The 20,889-nt window shown below is 32.9% G+C and overlaps 1 protein-coding gene across 2 annotated transcripts in view; it reads left to right on the top strand.

Annotated features, from left to right (window-relative positions):
• The window catches only part of BRD10 (bromodomain containing 10), a 137,358-nt gene that overhangs the window by 91,654 nt on the left and 24,815 nt on the right, over window positions 1–20,889 (top strand). The window contains exons 5-6 of one of the 2 annotated variants that reach the window (XM_040460872.1): window positions 2,123–2,212; window positions 17,391–17,506. In XM_040460872.1, coding sequence (XP_040316806.1) covers window positions 2,123–2,212; window positions 17,391–17,506 — 206 coding nt within the window. The remainder of the gene's footprint in view (window positions 1–2,122; window positions 2,213–17,390; window positions 17,507–20,889) is intronic. The other variant, XM_040460871.1, reaches the window with a different exon arrangement.

The raw sequence follows: 20,889 nt of genomic DNA, 5'->3' as shown, positions 1-20,889 counted from the left end.
TGAAAGATTTTAAGTTTCTTAGAGTGTGTCTGGTTGTCGGGGTGCATGTTTTCATTGTTACTGTAAGTTTCTACAAACTATACATGCAAAATGTACCCTTATTCCTTGTATAATGAGACACCTAAGATGCAGGTGAAAATTCCTCTGTGCTTTGCCATGTGTGCAAATGAGAAATCTGTGCTGTGATTAACTACCGCACGAAGTTCAGTGAAAAGGCATGTAACCCATCTGTAAGCTCTGGGGCAAATTTGACATGTTAGTCAGAATAGCAGATTTTACAATGGGAAGTTTAGTTACCACTGAGTGAGTAGTTACTAAAAACCTGGTGTAGGACCAACAATGAAGCTTTATAAATGGAATAGAAGTTGAAGACATTATCAAATTTTAGAGGCACTCACATAGTTGTCCAGTCCACTGCCTATTAGCATTTCTTCCAGGACTCTAGATTTGGCAAATGGGAATGTGTAGTTTATAATAAAATATTAGCAGCACTGTCCTACTACATCATTGTGTTTTATACCCTTGAAATTATTTGAGTTACTTAAATGCATATTTTCTCTTCATCAGTTCTGTGTGTTTGAAAGTATGTAGCATTTCTAATAATAATTGTTAATACTAATTATAATTTATAATATGTGTGATTTTTTCTTAGTCTGTTAGATTTAACTATATTGCCATTTAGGTAAATCAAGGGCATATCAGTGATTTCATATGGCTTAACCTAATAATGAAGTTTAAAGGGGTCCTACTGTCCCATTTTTGTCACACAGTTATCACTAGGAATAATCTTGTTGTAACCCACTTTTCTTTTGTTGTTGTTTTTTGGGGTTTTTTTTACAAAATATATGCCTTTTAGGAAAACAGTATCCTTACACAGAAATTAATGAATATAACAAATTTGGGCTGATAAAAACTTATGGTGAATTAATAGCTTTATAAGTGTAGTATTTTTTTTAAATTATCATGCAGTATAAACATTACAAGACTTTCATTAACCTAAAACTTTTCCTCTTTATGTAGTTGCAGTTGTTTTAGAAACATTTCTTTTTTATAATAGATTTTTTAAAATATGGGCTTAAATTATTTTAGGGAAAAGTTAAATATATTGGGAAAAACTCAGTATAATTTTACAAGAACTAAAATGTAGTTGTTAATATTTTTGCTGACACTTCACTGTTTTTTACTTATTTTTTAATGTTTATTTATTTTTGAGAGAGAGAGAGGCGCAAAATGCAGGCGGGGGAGGAGCAGAGAGAGGGAGACACAGAATCCAAGCAGGCTCCAGGCTCTGAGCTGTCAGGACAGAGCCTAATGCGGGGCTTGAATTCATGACCTAAGCTGAAGTCGGACACTTAACCTACTGAGCCGCCCAGGTGTCCCAGACACTTCACTGTTTAAAGCTTTTAGTAGTTAAGCCAAACTAGTTTGATTATTCATAACTAAAAACCAATTATTTTGGCCATTTGTCAATCTTAACCAAGGTGAAGTAAAATTATATTTCCATATAATTATGAAAAGAAATAGATGCTGTCTATGGAGATGATTTTATTAAAGACTACAAGATCATATTAAGAATGTGTACTTAATGTCATTTATTTCTTTGAATATATGTATTACATATAGTGGAAATCCTTCTTTCTTGGCAGTCCCAACCATAATACAATTAGTTTGATCATATAGTTAGCAAACTAAAGCAAAGGTATAATGACATTTCTCCAGGGACGCATTTATTCATCAACTAGGATACTGCCTGATAAAGCATTTCTTAAAGGTGATTCAGTAATCTGTGAATTATAGGGTGAGTTTCCAGATCTTTGTCATTCTGGGCTGAAAGTTGATAACGTTAAGAAAGTACCTGGATTATAAAGTAAGCTGAGAACAGAGGGGTGTGGTATGAAACCACCAGGGTTGAAATTTCAGTTATTTTTATGCTATGCCTGAAGTTCATACATTATAACAAGTGATATATTTTAAAATATAAACTGTGGGATTTTTTTTTGCTTTTTACTATTACAAATACAAATAATTGTGAATTTAGTGTATGTTAAATCAACTTCTGTTACCACATTTTGGGTGTTTTATATTATGTGTTATCAAGCTGTGTTTTTGTGTTTTATTTTAGCTTATTTGCACTAATCTTGATGAACTCAGGGAATTAATCACAAAAATCGAGAATGAACTCAAAGATCTGGAAAACAGTAGAAAAAAATCGGTAGGTGTTGATCCAAAAGTTCTATCTATTATTTTTAGCATTAAAATTTATTCCTGCTTTTTTCTAAAGCTTTCTTTTTTAATCTTGTTTTTCTGGGTTACATAAAAATTTGCAATGAAAAATAGAAACATTGTTCCTTTTATTTCTTCTGTGTGGTCTGGTTTTCATTTTTCATAGAGAAAAATGGTACCAGGGCAAGTAAATTAAATTTTGTTTGCCTGGTTTATATCAGGTATAGTTTTAGAATATTTCCCAATATACTGGTTGGTTGTTTGCTGACTGGTAGTTTTTAGGGTAACGCTTGCCTTGCAGATATTCTTAATTAATAATTATATGCTTTTAATGGAAGTTTATTGCTTATTAACATAAAAATTTTAATTAACTGTGACATAAATAATATATAAATTTTTAATCCTGCCCCAGATGTTTTTGAAACATACTTACCAGTATGTCTTTTAAAACACCTTTATCAGTTAAAGTCTTTTTTAAACTTTATATATTCTAAATTCACAATTTTACCTTCATTTTTTATAGTTCTTGAGAGAATATAAAGAAAAGAATATTCACTCAACACTTGGTAAAATACTCATTTATGTTATTTATTAAATCAGTGATACTTGCTTAACTGGCATTAATAGTTCAGTGATATTACATATTTGAAACACAGTTATACACCAGTAAATGTGAAGGCTTTAAGCATTGGAGAAAATCAATCATTATTTTAAAAATACCTTTTTTTTTATGGCTTAGGAATGCCATGAAGCCACTTTTAGGTGTTTGCTCAGAACCTGTTAATCTAGAATTATGTATAAAATAAGGATAGTGATACATACAGCAAAGCTTCATATCAGCAGATTTGTAGTAGTCATTTTATATGCTGTTTAGGAGAAACATATTGGTAGCACTCTGAAGGGAGGAGACTTAAATGCCATTAAAGGACAACCTTCTGAGGTTATTTAACAGAGGCATAAAACAGCCATAAGCATTCAGAAGTTTCAAGTGATACCTCTGAGAATATCGATATAATCTAAGAGATAGGATAATGTTCATAGTGATAGCTATTAATTAACAAAAAAACATTATGTTCAGTATACAATCTGAGAATGTGGAAAACTGTTATTTTTAGAAATATTTCTATTAAAAATGGTTTATACCCTTATAAGATTCTTATGTGTTCGTGTGTGTGTGTATGTGTGTGTATACACTTGTGTGTGTATACACGTGTGTGTGTGTGTGTCTACACATACACACTTTGGTATATGGGTAGTTGATGTGAAACACCAGGTGTTTTTTCAAACAACATTTGTATTAAAATATTTTCTCAGCAAAGTTATTTTTAATATATCTGATGTTATATGATCATAAAGGACTAATTCTGTTCTTTAATAGGAAGAATAGTCTTTTAATCAGGGTGTTATCTATAGTTTTTGTAGAAGCTGTTTATTTTTAGTGAGTTGTCTGTTCTTCATGAGTCTAAATAGAATTCTGTTAAGTAAATTTGCTAATTGTTTTTTATGCTATGGTTAAACATAATGTATGCCTCTTAACTTGTTCCCATATTATAAATTAGGGTGTTGTTTTCAATAAATAGTTTTATGCATAACTGATTTACGTACTTACTTACAGCATGCATTGTAAGAGAAAAAGACTTCTGCAAGTATCCTAGAGTTTTCTGTAAAGCCATCCACCTCACTTCCATTAGTGGTAGGAGGTATATGCATATTGCCTTCCTTTACAGGAACAAGTAGAAGGGTAAAAGAAAGTATAGATTACAAATTTTTGACATTGTAGTCTGTGGAGGCATGTTTATCAAATAGTTTTAGGTTACATACAGGGTTTAATTTTTAAATTTTGTGACTCTAAATTTTTAACTTGTTTATGACTCGTAATATTTGCATATTAGTTTTAAAATATGTCTTCTGCTCTTCAAGAAATAGAAATTCTTGGGACTGTACTTAGTAGGGATAATCTTACTGAGATTACTAACATAAGAGCTATTTCCCTTTAAACTGCCTAAAAGGTTGTTTTCATGTGAAATGGGCACACAGCATAAAGGTAACAATAGACCATAAAAGTTTACATATTATTATCTGTCATTCCTTATTTTTCTATACAAGCTATTAGTTAGTTATAGGAACTAACCTTATTGAATGTTTATGTTAATATTAAATATCAATTTATTTGGCATCATTTTGGAATAAGATGTTTCACTGAACTGAATTTTCTAGGTAACTGAAACCTAAACTTTAGGACTAAATTCCTTCCTTCCTTTCTTTTTAATTTCTTATTTTAATCATTTAATGAGAAATTTCCCTGCCTCCTTGTACTATATTCAACAAAATTTTAACACTTTTTGATGATTCAAGGATCATTATGAATATCCATAATTATACTGATACCCTAAAAGTGTATTGATATCAATAACTCTAAACATTTACCAAAAGACCTTTATGTTACATATTTTGAAGGTGTGTGTTTGTATTTTTGCTTTTGTTATCTTTTCTTGGTCAACCTGTTGTTTCTTGTGTTTGTCCATGTACTTGCCTTAGCTAATATACTGTGAATTACAAAGGAAGTAACAATATTTATAAGAATTGGACTTGTAGTAAGGACCTGAGAGACTTTCTTAATAATGAGAAATGCATGAACTTGGTGATGGTGGTAGCCATTTTCACTGGTTCCTTGCCTGTGGACTTCCTTCACTATTGCCAGACAAATAGAGTATTAATTTTGATCTTCATAAGATATCACTGTCAAAACTAAAATAGTATTTAGAGTGAAAACAATTCTGTTACTCATCAGCTTTTATATCTATAATGCTCCAGTAACAAAGAGGATTTATTCCATATAGACATTTATTTGTCATAAGCCATTTTTAAAAACAGAAATATTTATGTGATAGAGGATTTAATATGGATTCATACAAACACCTCACTTCTTTAGAGGATTTCTTCTCTGCAGAGCCTCTTCAGATAGTTTATAATCTTTTAAAAATCTGGATCGTTTACTCATTCTTGTAAGACAGCTAATTCCATTTATAGTTAATAATGTAAGGAGAAAATATGCTTTCATTTTCTTGAGTTTGTCTGAGCACACTTGATACCATTACTTCAATTTTGGAAGCAACTTTCAACATCCTTTAGATCCTGCAGTGTTATACCTAATTATTTACCTGAGATTTGTTTAAAGTGAGACATCTGGTTGAGATAAATAGAAGTATATAGTTTGACAGTTTTTAAATTTTGTTTTCCTCATTATTGTTTAGATCATAGGATTCTTCAGGGAGCTAAAGGAGAAAATCATAACATTTTATTTTTATTTTGTGTTTTTAGTCAAGAGATAAAATTCACATTGTCTATTTGGAAATTATATTTTTATCTTATTTAATTTTTAAATATTTATTTATTTTGAGAGAGAGGAAGAAGGGGAGGGGCAGAGAGAGCAAGGGAGAGAGAGAATTCCAAGCAGGCTCCATGCTGTCAGTGCAGAGCCTGATGCACACAAGGCTCAAACCCACAAACCCTGAGGTCATGACCTGAACCAAAATCAAGAGTTGGATGCTCAACCACTGAGCCACCCAGGTGCCCCAGAAAATATCTTTTGACACAGAATCAGAAACAGGCTCCAGGCTCTGAGCCATCAGCCCAGAGCCCGACGCGGGGCTCCAACTCACGGACCGCGAGATCGTGACCTGGCTGAAGTCGGACGCTTAACCGACTGCGCCACCCAGGCGCCCCGAAAATATCTTTTTAGATTGAGGAAATGTATTAGTTTTCCAGAAAGATAGAGCTCAGATTATTGATAAATTTGCCTGATCCTGTTGTATTTGAAATATATTAGTATTGCTTTCAGTCAAAATTTTGAACAGTCAAAATTGGAAAATTTTGCCAGGCTGATATCAGAAGTGGTTATATTTTGCGTTTTTCATGTGACCTTTTTCTCTTTTTCATATCTCCCTAATTTCCTTATGTTTTAGATCATAATTTAGATTTTCAAAGAGGTTTCAACCTAGTTTTCTTCAATAAGGAAAGATCCCTATAGAAACTGGGTGTAAGGAAAAGTGTGAACAATTTGGCAAAAAAAAAAAAAAAAAAAAAAAAATATTTTATAAGAAAAGAAACCTTGTCTGGATTATATAGTGATGAATGATAGCCTTATCAATATAGAGAAACTAAAATTTAAAATACAAGACTTTTTCTTTTTTTTTTTTCTTTTCTATCTTTTAGTAGTTAAGTAACTCAACACTTAGGATAAATATCATGATCAATATATAAGAAAAGCTATAAAACTGTCTTGCCATTTGAGCCTGTAATCCTGTTTGGAATTTAACTTTTACTTTCCCCATTTCATGCCCTATCTCCAAAGCAATTTACACAATAGTGTGTTGAGCAGACTACCTCTAATAGTGGAAATTTGGAAAAAGCCTATATGTCCAACAGTAGGAAGATGTCTAACCAAACAGTATTAACACAGTAGTGTATCATAAAGCTAGTAAAATATTTGTAGGTCATTGTTACTACATGGAAATAATTTGTGAAATGTTAAATTTTTTAAATATGTAAAATGATATGTGACTAATGATTATAATATATAAAAAGACATGTTAAGAATTGGAAAGGAATTTCAAGTAGTGAATAAAATTAATCTTTATTATGTTCTTAAGATAATTTAAATTCATCATACAATATTTCTCTTGCCTAACCAAAGGGTGTACATTAACAAGACCAAACGTTAGAGAAATTAGAAGCTTTTATCAGAGATGGTGACACCCCTTTTTTGATCACAGAGTTCTGTATAAGCCACTGGTTATCAATCAGAGATGATTCCTCTCCCCACCTGGGAGACTTTTGGCAATGTCTAAAGACATTTTTGGTTGTTGAAGGGGTGGTACTGGCACTTAATGGATAGAGGCCTGTGATGCTGCTAAAAATATCCTACATTATAATGATCCTATAATGCACATGATAATCTCCCACAATAAAAAATTATCTGGCCTCAAATGTCATTTGTGTGGAAATTGCAAAACCCCAGCATTAGCCTGTATTTGCTAAGGGCCCTATTCCCTTGCTTTGTCTGCTGCTGCCGCCAACTTATTATGGAGAGAAAATAAGTTGATGTTTTGAAAGTTAGGTAGAAATCAATGGAATCATATACTCGCTCCCATAATTGAGAGTACTTTTAGTAGACCATATACTTCTAATTCAGACTCACATTTGGTGAAACTTGTGAATGTTAGTATTAACATTTACCCTTTGTAATTCATCAGATAATTAAAAAATATTCTTGACCTTAGCTTCATATCCAGCTGTTTTCAATGTATTATGATTTATGACCTCTTTCAAGTATATTCACCATTTACCTTTACCTTCCTTTATATAGGAAATGAAATTACAAATAACATGATTGTATATGTATTTTCTTTATTCATTTTTAGAAAGATGCTGTAATATATTCTTAAAAAGTGAAGACACAGTAAGGAGTAGAAACAGATAAATAGAAAAATATAGTCAAATTATGTTTAAAAGTTATGTGACTTTATACGGGACCCCCAAAACATAATTGCATGTAGTATAGCCTTAATATGCAGCCAAGGGTTATTATATTTTAATCTCACTTTCTAACACCTGTAACAAATTTTATTATAATGAAAGATTATGGGATTTTTCCCTCCTCTCTGTATTCTATATCCATGTGCTCACAGTGAAGCATCAAATCATAATTATTTTATAACCAGCTGTTGAGAGTGCATAATCTATTTTACTAGAGTGTAAAGAATATTAGATACCTTCAGAGTCCTGAATATGCCCTAATTAACTTTATGTAATGGCTTTTCCTGTAGATATGGTTGCAATAATCTCTAAATTGTCCTTAAAATTAATTATACTTAAATTTTGACAATTACATCATTATATATATCATTTTCTTATTCTAGATTTTCTGGTAAACTACTGGTTAACAAAACTGAAAACTATCTCAGCTGTGGTGAGGGAATCACGTCTTTAGTCATATGTAAAGCTTTTAAAAAATTAAAACGACCTTTTGGGGGTGCTTAGATGGCTCAGGTGGTTAAGCATCCAACTCTTGATTTTGGCTCAGGTCATGATCTCACGATTCTTGAGATCAAGCCTCCTCTCAGGCTCTGCACTGACAGTGTGCAGCCTGCTTGGGATTTTCTCTCTCCCTCTCCGCCTCACCCACATGTGTGTGTGCTCTCTCTCAAAATAAATAAACATTTTTGAAAAAAATAAAACAACCTTCTGGAAGGCCTGTGCAACAGATAAAATAAGTTTCTGTATGTATCTTAGTTATAGGTTCAAGTCTTATTCATAAGGCTTGTATTTCCCCACTGTCCTCTGTGTGCTATGCATACTACCAGGAACTTGGTAGGGGTCCAGAGATTAAAACATAGTCCTTATCCTTAAAGAATCCACTTACAGAGTTTAAGATTTTATTCCCAACCCTGAGGATAAATTTTTAATTTTAAACAGGGTTACTTGAGCTAGCTTCTGTCCTTTTATGAAAGACTTAATCTTTTCTTTTCAAGCAGTGTTAATTCAGAAGTCACCAAACACTCCAGACACCTGCTTACTTCCCTTGTTTGAGAGTATAGCGGAGAGATAGAAAACATATGTGTTTTATGAACAATCAGATGGTAATTGACATGCTCAAAATAATAGAAAAGAAAGTTAGATGACAGGAAATATGAACCAGAGCAATATTTGGTAAGACAAAGCTTTAATCAACTAATTACTGAATTATCTAAGAATGCATTATCCATATTTATATCTATCGTAAATCTTGTTCTTTGGGTATTTTTTTTTTTTTTGACCTTTAATAACTACTCAACCTAGAACTGGATTTTAACCCCTGTTAATAGAGCTCACTGTTTCTACTTAATTACAGTTTGGCATAGTTTTAATCCCATTAGGGAAACTTTCATAAAAACAATTACTTGAAAACCCCTTTTCTTCAAAAGAAAGTTGCAATTAAAAGGGAAAAGGGTTATTTTGTATTTTTATATCAGGCAGATAATTGAAGTGAGCTTCAAAGGAAGAGTTGAACTAAGTTACAGATTCTTCTATAGCTAGAGCTTCATAGTGTGGCTTAAACCCTTCTGAATTAACATATCACACACAAATATAACTAACATTTATATGTCAAATAAGTTTCAAAGCACCAACTAAATTTGTATTAGCTATTTAATAGTTACTACGTTCCACTGACAAAAGTTGTGGAAAATTGAATTGAAATCTTTGGGGTGATTAAGGCACCCCTCCATAAGCTTCACATCATTCCAACTTTTTATATTACAGAAGATATTGAACTCTTTGGAAAGACCCCAAAATTTAAAGATAGAATAGTTGAATGCATTTTGTGAATTGGTAAAAAATATTAAAAAAAAAAAACTGAGAGAATTGAACAGTAATAGAACTTCCCTATCATTTTACCAGACTTTAAGAAAAGAAAAAAATGATACATTACATATTAAAGAAAGATCAACTCAGAATCTGCAGAGAGTAGAAAGGAGCCTGCATAGAGGGTGTAGAGTGCACAAAAGAAACAAACCAAAAAACAGACTCTTAACTATAGGAGACTAAACAGATGGTTACCAGAGAGAGAGGTAGGTAGAGGGGATGGGTGAAAGAGGTGAAGGGGATTAATACACTTCTTTTGGGGCACCTGGGTGGCTCAGTTGGTTGAGCATCCGACTTCGGCTCAGGTCATGATCTCACGGCTCGTGGGTTTGAGCCCCGCATTGGGCTCTGTGCTGACAGCTTGGACCCTCGAGACTGCTTCAGATTCTGTGTCTCCCTCTCTCTCTACCCATTCTTCAAAAATAAATAAACATTTTTTAAAAAGTACACTTGATGAGCATGTGAGTAATATGTGGGACTGTTGAACCACTATTTTGTACACCTGAAACTAATATAAAGTATGTTAATTACACTGGAATGAAAATTATTTTTAATATAGAAAAAGGCTTACCTGTAAATACTTTTTAAACAATATGTGATGCTAACAAGTAGTAGTAGGTGCTTTTAATTAGGACAAGAGCAATTTAAGGCAGGTTTATTGACAGTAGCATGAAACACTGACAGGCAATTAGAAAAACCTGTAAGAGTATGTCTTGGTAGTCCAAAAATATAGTCAATAATCATTTGATGTAGAAATACAGATCATAGAGAAATCTGAACAGTCCCTGAGAGTCACTGTATTAAAATGTAACACAATAATTTGTTTATGATGATTCAAGTCATCAAGAGTTAAATTATATTCATTGTGTGTTCAGAAAATCTAGAAGACATATTTCCCTCAATTAAAAAATCTTTTGCATCTGAGCAGAAAACCTCAGTTAAATAAGAAATTTACTTATGTAGTTTGAATACTTTTTGTAGGCCCACTCTGTGCTAGGCATTGTGATAGAACCTGAGAAAGTAAAAATAAGTAGGTTACTGTCCTTGCTCTTCAGATAGTCCCAATCTTCATGTCACTTATGTGGAATTTTTTTATGCTCTGATGATACCAAATGTAGCATTGCTTAGTGATTCAGACTGTGCAGTGAATTGCTTGAGAACCCACCTTTCTGATATATCAGGTATAGATTGATCAAATTTTATCAATTTATTTGCTACCACCATTTACTTTTAAAAAAGGTCAAATTCAGATACTCAACCTGTGGTTAATTTCCAATCCAGAATTCGTTCTTCTTTGTAAATGAAAGTGGTTATATACCATCTGTACATACATATTGTTAGATTTTCTTCAGTAATTACCTGACTAGGAATATGATCTTTTACCCAGTTTTCCTCTCTACAAAACTAAATGCCATTGAAATTTGCAGTAAATTTTCAGCATTGATGCAGTTGTTTGTTTTCATGCTTTCTAGTTAAATGCTATTATGGATATATAATGGGCATGTTGTATATGTTTTTCAGTGTGGGATGCCTTTAAAATAAAGTACAAATGCTTTTCTATTAAATTAGTCTGTAAAAAAATTTTTTTTAATGTTTATTTATTTTGAGAGACAGAGACACAGCGTGAGTGGGGAAGGGGCAGAGAGAGAGGGAGACACAGAATCTGAAGCAGGCTACAGGCTCTGAGCTGTCAGCACAGAGCCCGATGCGGTGCTCGAACCCACGAACTGTGAGATCATGCCCTGAGACAAAGTCGGACACTTACCCGACTGAGCCACCCAGGTGCCCCTTTTTCTGTTAAATTAGTCTTAGGTGAAAATGGATGAGAGAAAATACTAGCAATACTAGCATGAGATAGTTCATATTAGAACCTCTGGCAGTGTTAATACCTTTTAACTTTTCTGATGTTAATATGCATATATTTCACTATACTGTCAAACTAGCACTTTTCCAAGGGACTGTATACCAAAAAGGTGAATGTAATACTTTACCCCTAAAACTGTGAGTATGCAGGAATACATGAGTATGATGATAGTTTATTTAGGTAAGCAATAAGAAAAAGTAAATACTACCTTTTCATTTAATATTATTTAGACTAAGGAGAATGCCAAATAATTGGTTTATTAATATACTTAATTATAGTTAATTTGATTTGTGCTGTGTTTTTATACATAGGAGTTGAAATTATTTACAAGTTACCTTCAGATACTGCTAGTGATTTTAAATGAGACACCTTTGTGTACAGTTAGCTTTTCTCAAAGTTATTTGCATTTTATTTGAAAAGCTCGATATATTGTTATTTAATCCCTTTTCCAATCCCTTGTCACAATTTATGTGACAAGAGCCAAGCCTGTAACAAAAAAATATTTTGTCATATGGTCCAGTTTCTGTGATCTAACATTTATAAATAAAGGAGTATAGAAAAATAGAAAAATAGTATTGATGTTTTTGTTATATACATCTTGTTTTTTTACTGTTCTTAACACATTAGTACCTTCTCAATTTATAAAAGCATTCTTTGTATATTTATATATGATTTTATTTTTTTCTTCATATAGCTGTCAACAGCTATTTTGTTTACATATAATGTTATAAGAAAATCTATATAAGTAATAGGATGACTTGTGTAAACAAGTTACTTTCACTTAAGTTTAACATTCACAGCATCTACAATTATTAAAATGTGTAAAATACATCCATGATGATGAGACATGTAAGGAACCTGGAATTTATTTGTTTTCCTTTTGTTCTTCTTTTAGGTGTCCAATGTCTCCAGCATCAGTAGATTGCCAACTCCCTGTCCTTGCAACACCCCAGCCAGCATTATGCTGGTTCTGTCATACCCATCCCTGATTACTGCAGCAGAATGGAATCGTTCTTTAGTTGTAAGGTAAGTTTCCCTCCCCACTCATTTCACACACATAGACTCAGCTTTTCATTTTATAATATTGTGTAGTTTTGTAAGTTTTTTTTCAAGTTTCTTTTCCTGTATGGTTCCTTAGGTTATTAGTGTATCTTATTCAGAAACTTATAAAACTGCATAATATAATAAAAGTTTTATCTTGTAACCATAGACCAGGTTCTTTTTGTAGTAATCCCTATGAGGTTATAATACCTCCATTGTTTGACATTTGGGGCATCTCATGGAAAGGGAGCTGGCAATCTGCAGCTGCTGTGGACATTGGATGAGAAGTATTGAAAGGTAAGCTTCAGATTTAGACCATATTAAATGCCTTTGGCTCTATGGTGTATGCTTGAAATTCATACTTTATGTTAAACTTTATATTAGGTTCATAAAAGAAAAATATTACTCTCCTCTTTTAATGTGACCTTCAGTAAATGTTTGCATTATTAAGTTCACATAATACATTGGGATTATCTTACAAGATAGTTTTTATCCCTGAAAATAGAATTCTAATATTGAATGAAATATTAAATGAAAATAATATTAAATGAAAAACAGTTTATTCTTCCCCCTTTTCACATACCTGTTTATAAAAAGTGTTAGGACTACACTTATATACACAAAGCTTATAAAATATTTTTTTATTAGAGAAATAGTTATAACACTGTTTCACAAATGACCTCTTACTAACTAGTCCTTCTATACCTACTGTCTTTATTTTCAATTCTGTATTGATATCTACAGATAAAGATTGTAAGAACCTTTCTGATTTTTATTACATCCATATTCTCTCTTAAGTGTTTGAAGATGAAGAATTTGCTGTTTTCCGTGTTTTTTAGTCCAGTTTTAAACTTTAGAACAGTATAATTTTAAGTAATATTGTAAATAAACTAAATTTTATAGATTTTAATTTTTGCATTACAGAGACACCTACGTGTAAAGATAGGTACTTAGGTAATACAGTCTCTTATTCTTTAGGAATTGTCTGTATGTAGGCCAAGTGGGACAGCATTGTGTGGAAGAAGGGATTTTAACATTCAGAAGACCTAGAATTCTAGCTGAAAGTCTGCCTCTGTCTACAGGCACTTCCCTGTGTTTCACTGAGTCTGTGTTCTCCTCCTTCCCTTTAGCTTTAATAATTTCATCCTAGAAGAAACGCAGTAGTTGTTCTCAGTTTTGCCTTTTTGTATATGTAAATAAAGCTGATCAGTCACAAAAGCTATTGCTAGCTTTTAGTTAATGACCTGATTTAAATTCGGGAAATATTTGATTTTATATAAATTTTTACATTAGACCTAAATTAAGGCAGATGGTTGCCATCTCTAACTTCTTTTAAAAATTCGTAACTTTTTTCTCTTTATATTAGTTTCATTGTATACTGTGACACTCCAAGACCACCACTAGGTAGGAGGGGACACGTTATATTAATTCCATTTGGTTTCTATTGACCAAAGAAGATGGTAAATGAAACAGTCAGTGTGAGTTTCTTTTTTACTGTCAAGTGGTTAAATCACCTTACCTAAAATACCAGTCCCAGTGCAGCGATTCTGAACTTTTTTAAATGTGTATCCCCTTTTGGTAAACATAAAAACTGTGGACACACATACCCCATGGCAGGATATAGTGATATCCTTTATTGAGGTCATTGTATTCTTTACATGTATCTTCTAGTTTTTATCACTCTTTCTATAATTTCTGTTATGAGAATAATAGACTTTTTGTTTTCCAAATATATAATAAATAAATATGCATTTTTAAATAATGAAATACCATACCATCACTACCCCAAGTTGAGAATATACAATATTAAAAAGGGGGAAGAAGGCCAAAAAAACATATATAAAGTTAGAAAGCTATAGGCATTTTCAAACAGGTCAGCAGATAAGACAGAATTATATGAAAGTTAGAATTCTATTCTCTGATTAATATTTATGATCCCTTCTCTGTATATATAGTTGGATAGTTCAGTAATATATTTTCTGGACATTAGATTAATTAAAATTTAGTAATCAAAATCAAAAGATAAAATTCTCCTAATCTTTTTTAATGTCTTTTCTACAAAAATTAATGCTATAATTTAATAGAGACACAAACACAGCTGACAAATGTCTTAAAATAATGACATTCAGCTACACAGACTCCTTTTCCTTTGCCTCATCTACCTAGTCTCAAGGTCCCACAATACTGCTCATCCTTCTACACCCACACCATCACCACTACACTAATCCAGATAGAAGCCATACTACCCAGGTTCATTCTGCATCTGCCATTCTTCCCCCATATAACCCTCAGTTACAAAAACTTCAGAATGCCTGGTGCTCTCGGGGTGCCTGGGTGGCTCAGTCAGTTAAACGTCTGATTTTAGCTCAGGTAATGATCTCGTGATTCCTAAGTTTGAGCCCCACGCCGGGCTCTGTGCTGACAGCTCAGAGCCTGGAGCCTGCTTCAGATTCTGTCTCTCTCTCTCTCTCTCTCTCTCTCTCTCTCTCTCAAAAATAAATAAAAATTATAAAGAAAAATTGAAAGAAAAAAAGAGAATGCCTGGTGCTCTCTAGTCTTTTAACACTTTTCCAATTAAGTATACCACAAAGATGATAGTCTCCCTAAACCTTCATTACTCATGCCTTTCGTCTTTCTGCTTCTATTCTTACCATTTCATTTTTGAGCCAAGTAGTAGTTAAAAAGTTGAGAAATAATGCTGTTGTATGCCCTGTTAAAGAAAAAAAAAAAAGAATCTCTACCTTTTTTTTTTTTTTTTAACTGAGAGTACTACCTCATTCCACAAAGGATTTAGGGTGACTGTCTGTCATCTGCCTTTTCATCTTCCTCATTTACCTCTCCCTAAATAAAAGTATTGTTTATTGTTTAATAGTTTTGTTTTCATGGGTTAGAATAAGCACTTTATACTATCTTCTAACCCCCTTTTTTTTTTGAGAAAATAAACTTTTGAGATATAACTTACTTTGAGTCCTTTGAGAAAGCATTTGACAAGAAGAAAAGTCTGTCTAGTTTATTATATGAAATATAATTGATATATCATATAAATGATTGATACAATTGATATAATAATGATTGATATAATATATAAACGATATATGAAATAATTACTTTCCTTGAAATTTTTTCACAATAGTCTGATTTGTCATGTCATTAAAAAGATAAGGGTTAATCATTGAGCCTAGGTTCCATACTCATTATGTGCACACATATAATCCCAAATCTTCCTACTCTTCTAATAAACAGTTCCCTTCCAAGATGTAAAAACCTCAGAAGCAAAAATGTACTTGTTTATTTCTACATGCATAAATATTCTGTTGGAGTAGGAACTACACTATTCATCATTTATGTTTGTGACTAAAATTTCACATACATAGAAAAATTTCACATTTCAGTAAGTGGCTGAAATGTTGACGATTATATATATATATAAAATTGGGAAATTTATGCACAGATTCAGAATACATTTTGCTTTAGGATGTGGTTATTTTTCTGCCGTAGTGTTCTACCTATGTGGTAAATTAACTCAATAGTTGCTATGAGATGAAGTCTAATTTTTGCATGTTAATTGTGATCCACAATATATATAGTTGTGTATTTTTTGTTACAAAAGAAAAAAATGAGTGGTCTGTATGGTATATGAATTATATCTCAACAAAAAAAAGAAATACCACATGGTTATAGAGCAGCAAATGATGAAGATGGTAGTGATGATGATGATGATGATGATGATGAAGATGGTGATGGTGATAGGTATACGCTAACATTGTGGAAAAGGGGGGAGTTGGCTACCTAACAATATAACTTCTGTAACCTTATTGTTCCTATGGTATTTGAATAATTTTATGGGTACTGGTGAAGTGTATCTTTACTAATGGTTTTTATAACCTATGTCATTGAATTTATGCAATACAGCTTTAAAGAGTAGACATGTAGAGTAGAGTGATGTAGTAGATAGAGTAGAGTGATGTAGTTCTAAGAACTTGTACTTCAACATAAGGTAGATCTGGATTCAAGTCATAGGGCCATAAACAAGTCATTTAATCTCTCGGCCTTAGTTTCATTTGTTAAGTGAGACTAAAAAGGCACGTACATTAGAAAGGTTTTCATAACACTAAAGTACATGTGTATTCTCATGCTCATTCAACCCCTCCATTCTTTCCCCTCCTTCTCTTCCTCACTTTCCTCCTCCTTTTCCCTCCCTCCTTTTCCCCTTCTAGATAGAGATACAGATAGATAGAAATAGAGATAGATATATGAGTTAAATACTTTGGATAATACTTAACAAATGGAGAGGGGGTGTCAGTAATTATTAACTCAGTGTAGCTGTAGCATTATAGTGTTGAAAATTATGACCACTTATCTGTTTGTCTGTGCTGGAAATATTTTTAAGTAAAAATAATTGTAAAACTTCCTAAGGAAGTTTGTTAAGACTGTGCTTGAATATAACAATCCTGACTTTTTTCTCTTTTTCCCCCACTCTTTGGGATAATTACAAAAACTTTACAGAAGTAAACCATACCATTTACATATTTAGCGAATTTTTATGAATGTTTGTATTTTTACATGTATTTAGAAATGACTTATTAAAATATTTACAGTTGACCCAATTAAAAACTTAAAAAAAAATTTTGTCTCCTTGTTTGATTAAATAGGTTTTAGATTTCTCTAGTAGAATTGAGAATCTTTAAAATATTATAAATTTATTACAGAATATTTTTCCTCTTTCTGCAACCTTCTAAAAAAGATATACTCATTTGATGAGTATTGGTGTTTTGTTTTGTGTTTTACTCAGAAAATAAGGCTTGACATTTACTTTTAGATTAAATCTAAAGGATTTACTTTAATATTGTGTTTTTAGGGCAAATGGTATCATCGGAGGCAAGCTGTAAAAGAATTGCATGGTACATTGATACGTCTTTTAAATGAGTTGCTGCCATGGGAACCAAAGTTGATGAAAGCTTTTCAAAGAAACAGGTACTTTGAGCTTTATAACGTTTTACTTATTTTAGGGCTCTTAGTTTGTGATTATGGGAAGATGTTCTGGAATCATTTGGTATTTTTCCATTGATTTATAATTCAACAGCTATGTTTGAGTGCCTGCTGTGTGCAAGGCACTTCTAAGCCCTGAAAAAGTAGTGCTGTTTAAACAGAACCCTACTATCTTGTAAAAATGAAATTGTACCTATTAAATAACTCCCCATTTTCCTTTCCACCCACCCCTCACAACCACCATTCTACTTTGTCTATATGATTTGACTGCTCTTAAGTACCTCATGTAATGCACAGCATTTATATTTTTGTGTTTTTGTGACTATCTTCTTTCACTTAGTATAATATTGTCGAGGTTCATTCATGTTGTAGCATATGTAAGAATTTCCTTCCTTTTTAAGGCTCAGTATTTCATTGTGTGTGTATACCATTTTGCTTATTTATCTGTCAGTGCTGATGCTTGGGTGGTTTTCATGTTTTAGCTATTATGAATAATGTTGCTAAGAACATGGGTGTACAAATATCTCTTCAAGATACTGCTTTCACTTCTTTTGGGTATATACTTAGAAGTGGAATTGCTGGATCATATGGTAATTCTATTTTTATTTCATTTTATTTGTTTTGTTTTGTTTTTATTTATTTGTTTATTTAAATTCAAGTAGTTAACATAAAGTGTAGTATTGGTTTCAGGAGTACAACCCAGTGATTCATCAATTACATATATAACACCCAGTGCTCATCGCAACAAGTGCCCTCCTTAATGCCCATCCCCCACCCATGGCTCCTCCATGAACCCTCAGTTTGTTCTTTGTATTTAAGAGTCTCTTATGGTCTGCCTCCCTCTCTGTTTTTACTGTATTTCATTTTTCCTTCCCTTCCCCTATGTTGATCTTGTTTGTTTCTTAAATTCCACATAAGAATGAAATCATATGATATTTATCTTTCTCCGACTGACTTATTTCAGCATATTCAGTGTATTTAGCATAATACTAGTTCCATCCATGTTGTTGCAAATGGCAAGATTTCATTCTTCAAGATCCCAATTTCTCCACATCCTCACCAACATTTGTTATTTTCTGGGTTTTTGTTTTTTTGTTTTTTTTTGTTTTTTTTACTAGTAACCATTCTAATGAGCACTAGGTGGTATATTTTTGTACTTTTGATTTGTATTTACCTAATGATATTGAAATAAAATGGGTATCTTTTCATGTGCTTATTGGTTACTTACATATCTTTGGAGAAATGGCTATTTAAGTTTTTTGCCCATTTTTGAATCTGCTTGTTGATTTATGTTGATTTTTAGGAATTCCTTGTATATTCTGGCTATTAATCCCTTATTGGGTATATGATTTGCAAATGTTTCCCTCCATTCTGTGTGTTAGCTTTCTGTTTTGTTGATAGTGCCTTTGATGAGCAATTTTTGAAATTTTTCATGAGGTCCAGTTTGTCTTTTTTTGTTGTTGCCTCTGCCTTTGGTGTAATTCCCAAGAAATTATTAGTAAGTTTAGTAGTAAGTTTTGAAACAAGGAAGTGTGAGCACTCCAACTTTGTTTTTATTTTTCAAGATTGTCTTGGCTCAAGTCCCTTGAGATGCCATACGAGTTTTAGAATAGGTTTTTCTATTTCTGTAACAAATATAATTGGGATTTTGATAGGGATTGCCTTGAATCTGTAGAGCCCATTGGGTAGTATTGACATCTTAAAAATATTAAGTCTTCTAATCCATAAACATGGATGTGTTTCCATTTATTTATGTCATCTTTAATCTCTCTCTCCAGTGTATTGTACTTTTCATTGTACAGGTCTCTCACATCCTTGATTAATTCCTAAGTGTTTTATTCTTTTTTATGCTATTAAAAATGGAATTGTTTTAAGATGCTTTTCAGATTGATCATTGTTACTGTATAGAAATGCAACTGATTCTTGCGTGTTGACTTTGTATCCTGCTACTTTGCTAAACTCATTTAGTTAGTTCTAACAATTTTTTTTGTGGCTCTGTAGGGTTTGCTACATGTAAGATCATGTTGTTTGTGAAAAGATTATTCTTTTCAATTTGGATGCCTTTTCTTTTTCCTGCGTAATGCTTGGTCTAGAACTTCTTTTTTTTTTTTTTTTAATGTTTGTTTATTATTTTTGAGAGAGACAGAGACAGAATGCGAGTGGGTTAAAGGCAGAGAGAGAGGGAGACACAGAATCAGAAGTAGGCTCCAGGCTCTGGGCTCTCAGCACAGAGCCCAATGCAGGGCTCAGACTCACAAGCCGTGAGATCATGACCTGCACTGAAGTCGGACACTCAACCAACTGAGCCACCCAGGCACCCCTTGGTCTAGAACTTCTAGTCCTGTGTTGAATAGAAGTAGCAAAAGTGAGTATCTTTGCCTTCTACCCAAACTTAGAAGGAAAAGATTTCAGTCTTTCATCATTGAGTGTGATGTTCACTATGGGTTTTCCTTATGGCTTTTCTTATATTGAGATAGCTTCCTTCTATTTGTTGAGTGTTTCTATCATGAAAGAATGATGAATTTTGTCAAATGCTTTTTCTGCAATGATTGAGATGATCATGTGGTTTCTTTGCTCTCTTGTGTCAATGTGGTATGTTATATTAATCAGTTTTCATATGTTGAACTATCCTTGCATTCTAGCAATAAATCCCATTTGTTCAGGTCCTTTCAGTATGCTGCAGAATTCCATTTGCTTATATTTTGTTGAAGATTTCTGCATCAGTGTTTATAAGAGATACTGGTCTGGGGGAGCATGGGAACAATGGCAGAGTAGCAGGATCCTGAGCTCACACCATCCCATGTTTACAGCTAGATATCATCCACCCAAGTCAATAAATCAGAGAGCAATCTGAAGACTGGCAGACCAAACTCCACAACTAAATATAGAGAAGAAGCTGCATCTGAAAGTTTAGGGAAGTCCAAAATGTGGAGGGAGGCTGCCAGCAGGAGGGAAAGGGCTGTGTACACAGAGAGGGTGAAGAAACAGGTACTTCTGCCAGGGAGCTCACAATGGGGAAGACTAATCCCCATAATGTTTGGCTTTAAAAACCAGAGGGGCTGAATTCCATGAGTTTGTAAAACCAGTGGGAATTGGAGCCTGGAGCTCTAAAAGTCTGCTAAGCACTGGGTGAGCCAGGAGGGTAAGTGATAGCTGCTGGGTTCCTGCCTTTAAAGAGATAACAGCCTGTGCAGAGAGGCAACATAAAAACAGCAGTTTACACAACGCCAGGGGCAAACAGGAAACAGATCTGTTCATACTGATTTTAGACTTGAACTTTTTTCAAAATAAGGAAGCTGGCAGGCACCATTTTCCTCCCTGACCCTCAGGATAAACATAGAACCAGCTATAGGAGACAAAGCTGCACA

Source organism: Herpailurus yagouaroundi, unplaced genomic scaffold, assembly GCF_014898765.1.
Source record: "Herpailurus yagouaroundi ecotype Mexico unplaced genomic scaffold, PumYag 252, whole genome shotgun sequence".
NCBI classification, from domain to species: Eukaryota; Metazoa; Chordata; class Mammalia; order Carnivora; family Felidae; genus Herpailurus; species Herpailurus yagouaroundi.
This window is presented reverse-complemented; position numbering and strand designations above follow the sequence as displayed.